The sequence below is a fragment of the Taudactylus pleione genome, unplaced genomic scaffold (assembly GCF_031769625.1).
Source record: "Taudactylus pleione unplaced genomic scaffold, aTauple2 ptg000215l, whole genome shotgun sequence".
Taxonomy (NCBI): Eukaryota; Metazoa; Chordata; class Amphibia; order Anura; family Myobatrachidae; genus Taudactylus; species Taudactylus pleione.
Genome location: NW_028284617.1, coordinates 927907 through 935583, shown reverse-complemented (window position 1 = coordinate 935583; position 7677 = coordinate 927907). Strand labels below are relative to the sequence as shown.

Below are 7677 nucleotides of genomic sequence, written 5' to 3'. Positions count from 1 at the left end.
GCCTAGGCGTTAACTCAATGCAATGTAATTGGCGGTAAAGTATTGCCTATGAATGGCAGGCGTTAAAAAATGCAGAATTGTGGTTTTGGTGTGCAACATTTCGGGTACCCCCGACAAGCCTTCATACAGTCCCCCAAAGGTAATCTTTGTCCAAAAATGTAGCCCAAAAAGTAAGTGCACACCACAAATTGTATTTTAAAAAGGTGCCGAGAAATTTAAAAAATGGGATACAAACTTAGATAAAAACGAACTTGACTCTGGGGGGGTCCACAAGTATGCCCCAAGTGTTTTTTTGATTGCAAGTGTTTGCGGCAGGTGGGTTTTTCAGTTTTTTTCTAAGTCACTTTAGCAACTATCAAATATGCTGAACCCCATTTTCAAGTTCCCAAAATGTGATGGCCATAGTTGTTTTTGCGTTAAAAAACTACTAAATGCGCTTCTGCATCACATTATTCCAAGCCGCATTTATGCACCTGCCGCGGCTATTAGAAACACCGACTTTCTTCAGTAGTTAAAAATGGGGGTAGCCATAGTGATCCCCCATATCTACACATCTTAAGGGGGGTCCCTAGAATTTAAACAGCTAAAACCGTTTTTTTTTTGAACCGGTAAAACTAAACAAAAAAAATAGTTTGAAAAAATTACATAAGGTCCCCCCCCCAAAAGCCAAACCAGCCCCAGGTTTGCCAGCCAGTGTTGTTTTCCAAAAATACGGGGAACAAAATGTGTAGGGTTCCCCCGTATTTTAGAAACCAACACCAGGCTGCAGGGAGTAGTGCTGGTTTTAAATATAGGGGTCAAAAACGACGTGGGGTACCCCCTATATTTAAGACCAGCACCAGACCCAACCGACCGGGGTGTAATGCCACAGCCCGGAGACCCAATCACCGGGGCTCCAGGTCCAAAGCATTACACCCCAAGTCGGTCAGCGCTAGCCGGTGATCTCGGGGGAGTCGGGGACCCCCCAAAAAAGGGTCCCCCCTCTCCCGAGCACCACAGGCTTACGCTGAAGCCTGGGGCTCATCCCCATACCCCTGTAGCGGTGGGTATGGGGGTAATAGGGGGGCCAAATAATGTAAGACTATTGTACTTTACAGTGGAACTACAAGTGTCAGCATGCCTGCCATTTTGCACTTGTGGAACTACAAGTGCCAGCAGACATGCGGCACCTGTAATTTCAATGTAAAATAAATAGTTAAAAAATGACAAAACACACACACCGTGCCCAGTATAAGTTTATTACATACACCTACCCATTCACACATACTTACCTATACCAGAAGTTTCTGTCCCCTTCTCCACGTAGAGATCCTTAAAACATGGCCCTGCAAGCAAGATTTCATACTCACCTACATCCAGCGCTGGTCTCCGCAGTAATCCATGGGTGTTTGAAAACAGAAAAACGTCCTTACCCGATCCACGCTACTAGCTATGTGTATGTGTGTTGTCACTCATACACATAGCTCCCGAATGGCCGCTATCGGCACTTCACGGGGCATTGCAGTCCAGAGAGCCAATCAGCGGAAGCGCTGACTGTACAGCGCCTGCTGATTGGCTCCAGCAACTGACAGTTCCCACGTGGGCTGACTCACACCACGTGGGAAGTGTCAGTAGCCGGAGCCTATCAGCGGCCGCGCTACAGTCAGCGCGGCCGCTGATTGGCTGACGGGACTGCAATGCCCCGTGAAGTGCCGATAGCGGGCATTCGGGAGCTATGTGTATGTGTGACAACACACATACACATAGCTAGTAGCGTGGATCGGGTAAGGACGTTTTTTTGTTTTCAAACACCCATGGATTACTGCGGAGACCAGCGCTGGATGTAGGTGAGTATGAAATCTTGCTTGCAGGGCCATGTTTTAAGGATCTCTACGTGGAGAAGGGGACAGAAACTTCTGGTATAGGTAAGTATGTGTGAATGGGTAGGTGTATGTAATAAACTTATACTGGGCACGGTGTGTGTGTTTTGTCTTTTTTTAACTATTTATTTTACATTGAAATTACAGGTGCCGCATGTCTGCTGGCACTTGTAGTTCCACAAGTGCAAAATGGCAGGCATGCTGGCACTTGTAGTTCCACTGTAAAGTACAATAGTCTTACATTATTTGGCCCCCCTATTACCCCCATACCCACCACTACAGGGGTATGGGGATGAGCCCCAGGCTTCAGCGTAAGCCTGTGGTGCTCGGGAGAGGGGGGACCCTTTTTTGGGGGGTCCCCGACTCCGCCGAGATCACCGGCTTGCGCTGACCGACTTGGGGTGTAATGCTTTGGACCTGGAGCCCCGGTGATTGGGTCTCCGGGCTGTGGCATTACACCCCGGTCGGTTGGGTCTGGTGCTGGTCTTAAATATAGGGGGTACCCCACGTCGTTTTTGACCCCTATATTTAAAACCAGCACTACTCCCTGCAGCCTGGTGTTGGTTTCTAAAATACGGGGGAACCCTACACATTTTGTTCCCCGTATTTTTGGAAAACAACACTGGCTGGCAAGCCTGGGGCTGGTTTGGCTATTGGGGGGGACCTTATGTGATTTTTTTTTTTAACAGGTTAACAAAAATGGAATTTTTAGGAAAATATTCTAAGGACCCCCCTAATGTCTAGACATGGGGGATCACTATGGGTACCCCCATTTTTAACTACTGAAGGAAGTCAGGGTTTCTAATAGCCGCGCCAGGAAAAAACACCTGCTAAACCTATTTACAGACCCGTCTTTCTTTTGCAGGCAAAAACGTGTGTATCCATAGTAATCCCTGAGGTCTGGACTTCTTTAGGGGGCTCCTACAATTATTTCTGGAAACTGGCATTTTTTTAACGCAGATCCATGTATCGCCGGGTCCCGTTTTCAACGATTTCAAATTGAATACGGGGATAAGCGTGAGCGCGCGCGAAAGTTTTTTGCTGGCAAAACCTCCGATGTGCGGTGAAAAACTCGCTGGCAAGGTTAACGTTTCATATTGAATACCCCTCATAGGCGCTACTTTGACGCATATTACATTGCGTTAACTTTCTGCCTAGGCGTAAAATCTTTAAAATTGAATATGGGGGAAAATGAAACCAGGGGAAAATGACATAATCGCCGGGGAAATAATACCAATCCGTACTTAACGCCACACATTTAATACGGACCGACCAGCTAAAAAATGAAAAAAAAAAAACTCACCACGACGCCTTGGAGCAGGATGTCGATCCATGTCCCTCTATATGATCGCCAGGCAGGACTTCAGGAGGCAAAACCTGCCTCAACCCCTCCTCAAAGCTGGAAAACAATATCCGCACACGACGTCCTCCACCAGTTTTGCGTGCTTCTCGCATCTCATCCGCCATTTTGTCCTTTAAACCCCGCTTAACATCATTGTATCTTTTTTTAATATTTTTTACATCACGGGGGCAGGAACCTACAGCAGTAACAGCCTCCAAAACCGTTTGCCACATAGCTTTTTTCCTCGACAATGGGGTCTTGTGTGCATCCTCGCCAAGGAGGCGACTATAGACTGGGACAATTGCATGCACTAGGGCACAATTCTCGGCATGTGTAAACCGAACATTGCGTCCTGTTTGTGTTTTCCCAGGGCGTGGAGCTACTTCCACCTCCACATCCTCCTCCTCACCCTCTTCCTCCTCACTACCCTCCTCCTGTGTGGAATCACTGCTCGCCTCCTCCTCGTCAGTAATTGCCTGTCTGACTAGGCAAACAACATCCTCCTCCTCCTCCTGACTCTCCTCACCCCTTCTGTGTCTGTAAGACATTTTAGTGTAATCAGTATTATGCAACACCTCTAACATTCACAAACTCCTTCCCAAACCTATCAAAGGTCAAAATGGAGGAACAGGGGTTTATATAGTGTAGGTCTGTATTGATCAGCAGTTAGAGTTGTGCCAATGGTTGTCTTTGTTTTAAACTGATTTAGTAAGCTTTTGGAGCTCGCTATTTGGTTGGTCAGAAAATCGCAAATTTTTTGGAGAGAAATCTCGCGGGAACTCGCAGGTCACAATCACCAGTGCATGTAAACTGACACCCTATTGAATTTGCGAGTTTCAGTACAAACTCGCACTTTTTAAAAGTGCGAGAAAGTGCGAGTTTGTACTGTTACTAAAACAGACTACCTATTACATTTGGCCCAATATCTTTGTTGTTATTGGCGGTATACATTCCTCCACCGTATTCACATGATGTTCTTAAAAAGGTGGCTGAATTTTTGGTCTTATTCCCGGGAACGCCCACCATATGTGTGGGGGATTTTAGCAATATCCTGGATCCAATACTAGATAGGCATAGAATGTCTGTTACTGATACACGAGCGAGGGGGTTTGGATTTTCAGGTATGGTGGACGGAATGGGATTGGTCAATGCCTGGAGGACCAGATATCCTTCTATGAAGCAGTTTTCTTGTTTTTCATATACTCATCTCTCGTTTTCTGGGATTGACCTGGCATTAGTTACGCTAGAATTACAGACGAGAGTTCACAAGGTCCAATTCGAGACTAGGGGTATATCCGATCATTCCTCATTAACAATCATTCTTGACCTGGAGGGTCAGCAGGGTCACTCCTTCTGGAAGTTTAACCAGTACTGGTTGTCGCGCATGGGCTATGGGGCAGAATTAGAGGCTGCTTGGAAATAATTTTTTGAGTTCAATAGTGGCACTACATCTATTTCCAAAAAAATGTTTTTATTGTCATTCAAAGCACTGAACGTCAAAAATACATTCATGGTTGAACATGGCTATACAGAGTTGGTTGTATGTGATACATTACACATATTTGAAGAAATAACATCTGGACCTCACAGGGCAGAATACCGATAACTTATTATTCAATACAATATGGTCATAGTGGATCATTTGAAATTTTGTGTGTTGTGGTTATCTTGGCTCAAAGAAAGTAATCAACGAATAACTAACACATAGTAACACAAACAATACCTTTGAACAAAAATGAAAAGAATTACAGAGGAAAAAATTATAAAACGTTTTTGTTCAGAGCTGTGTAGCACCCTGTTCAAATATTAATAAAAAGAAAAGGGATGGGCCCTCCATGTCCCCCCCCCTGCCAGACACCCAAAAGGAATTGCTCATCTAAAAAAAAAAGAAAAAAAAAAGGCAAGGTCAAGCATCTAATCTAATTGGAGGCTCTCCAGACGCATTCTGCATCATATACCATGAAGGATTCTGCAAAGCTGGAGATGAAGGGTTCCTGAAAGAGTATCTATGTAGCTCTCCCACATACCAAAAATTCTTTCTATCTTAGTTTCTTTTTCCATTATTACTTCCACTAATTCATTCTGAAGAAATGATGCAATTTTGCCTTAAAAAGAGGCAGAGGAGGTGGTTACGCATCTATTCATGTATGTAGGATTGTTTTACAGGCTGCTGCACTTATGGCTAATAACAGACGTTTTCCTCCTGCAGAGATACGAATATTATCAGGAAGAACGCCAAATATCGCCCATTCAGGCGTTAGTGGGACAAAATGTTCTAATTGCGTGGTAACATATGTCCGCACCTGTATCCAGAGCCCTCGTACCACCGGGCAGGACCACAGACAGTGGAAGATATCTGCCTCAGGAGTCCCACATCTATAACAGTTTGAACTTTGCGACATGCCTATTAGAAAGCTCCTGTGAGGTGAAATATAGGATCTATGCCAAATATTCAGAAACATAGTAGTACAGGTTGAGTCTCCCATATCCAAAATGCTTGGGACCAGGGGTATTTTGGATAACGGAATATTCTGTATTTTGGAATATTTGCATACCATAATGAGATACCTTGGGAATAGGACCCAAATATACACACAGAATGCATTTATGTATTATATACACCTTATACACACAGCCTGCAGGTAATTTTATACAATATTTTCAATAATTTTGTGGCTCAAACAAAGTTTGTGTACAGAAATTAAACTAATTTATGTTTCATATACAACTTATACACACAGCCTGAAGGTAATTGTATGCAATATTTTTAATAATTTGTGCCTTAGACAAAGTTTGTGTACATTGAACCAGCAAAAATCAAAGGTTTCATTATCTGAGTCATGCCAAAATAATTCCGTATTTCGGAATATTCCGTATTTCGGAATATTTGGATATGGGAGACTCAACCTCTATATGATGAGTAATGGGGGGTATCCACTTAGCGATTCAGCCAAGCGATTGCACGATAATGACATTGTTATCGTGCAATTGTTTGCCAATCGCGCATGCATCGTGCATGCATCTTGCATGCTTTGGTCAGAAGCGACCAGCAATGCGCGTGCCCGCTGGCCGCTTCTGACATCCGACATCGCCCGTACATGCAGGTCAACCTGACAATCTCGTCAGGTTCAACATGTGCGGAGATGAGGGATGTGCCGGGACTGAATGAGTGAATGTTCAGTCTAGGCACATCACTAGCTATACAAACGACAGCACGATTGCAATGTCGTAATCGTGCTGTCGTTTGTATATCGTCAAGTGGATACCCCCCTTAAGGCATTAGTGCACAGGCTTTGTCGTAGGATCGATTTAAGTTGTCTATCTGTAGAGCTGGAATCTGGGACACCCACTTAGCATAGCTTGCTGGAGATTTGTCAGGTATAAAAACTGTGCGCAGAAGATTATACATTTGTGATATAGTTTTCATTTCTAATGAGTATGAGCTTAGAAAGTCGTCTAAGGAGTTATTCCAATCCATGGCCGAAAAACACTGCACTGTTACTTCAATGTAATGTTTAGCCTGCCAAAATGCAAGTGGATGTCTCGTTAGTATAGGATACCTGTCCCTAGCCTCCTGGAATGTAAGGGGCCTCCCATCTTCTCTTTGTGTCAATATGCAAATATTGCTAATTTCTATGGTTTGTCATAGTGTGAATGGGTATTTAGCACCACCCAGTTGGAACTCTGGGTTTGCAAGAAAAGGCAGATATAGCCAGGGGCGGATTGGGCCGCCGGGAAAGCGGGAGAGTTCCCGCTGGGCCGGTCCCATTCTCCCCTCATCAGGGCCGGCTCACCCTGCACTCATTCATAGATCAGCCAGGCCAGCTGCAGAGCTTCCTGGATTTGCGTTCTGCTGTGGATCGCAAACCAGAAGCTTTAACAGTCATCTACTCAGGCTAGCTCCGGGATCAGAGCAGCAGGGTAGTGTCCTTATTACCTTCATCCATTATTAGCTGTACCGATTAGTGTGTGTAGAGCACGCTGCTGCATGCCCTGGCTCTGCATATGAACAGTGGCCTCATGGGAGTTGTAGTGTGCTTTCCAATCCGTGGAGTGTTAGTCTGTGGCTTGGGAAACTCCATTTCCCAGCATGCTCCGGGACCCGAAAGCTTGCTAGAGCTGGAACATGTTTTAACAGGAACTGTCAGGGATCACCGAGGAGAGCTGCCGATCTACCTACGCACAGGAGACAATCTGATCTGCACAGCCCTTTTTATGTAAGCCTTCTGCTCTGGACAACTATAGTAAATGTGATTACAACACACTTAACTCAGCTCTGTCCTTCTACAACTATCACACACTATCCACCTCTGCTACATCTATCACCCTACACACTATCCTCCTCTGCTACATCTATCACCCTACACACTATCCTCCTCTGCTACATCTATCACCCTACACACTATCCTTCTCTGCTACATCTATCACCCTACACACTATCCTCCTCTGCTACATCTATCACCCTACACACTATCC

At 44.9% G+C, this 7677-nt stretch overlaps 1 protein-coding gene across 1 annotated transcript; it reads right to left on the bottom strand.

Moving 5' to 3' along the window:
- Nucleotides 1–3158: 3158 nt before the first annotated feature.
- Nucleotides 3159–3749, bottom strand: LOC148517507 (myb-related transcription factor, partner of profilin-like). Its single transcript, XM_088478579.1, has 2 exons — nt 3696–3749; nt 3159–3632 (listed from the first exon to the last, which is right to left on the bottom strand). The coding sequence occupies exons 1-2, from the start codon at nt 3747–3749 to the stop codon at nt 3159–3161; spliced, it is 528 nt and encodes a 175-aa protein (XP_088334705.1).
- Nucleotides 3750–7677: the final 3928 nt, after the last annotated feature.

What these genes read in the sequence shown, in the direction of transcription:
- LOC148517507 (XM_088478579.1), bottom strand. Translation starts at nt 3,749, where the DNA reads ATGTCTTACAGACACAGAAGGGGTGAGGAGAGTCAGGAGGAGGAGGAG. An exon ending in AGGAGGAGGAGGAGGATGTT is followed by an intron (nt 3,633 to 3,695) that starts GTTTGCCTAGTC and finishes TCCACACAGGAG; the next exon opens with GAGGGTAGTGAGGAGGAAGA.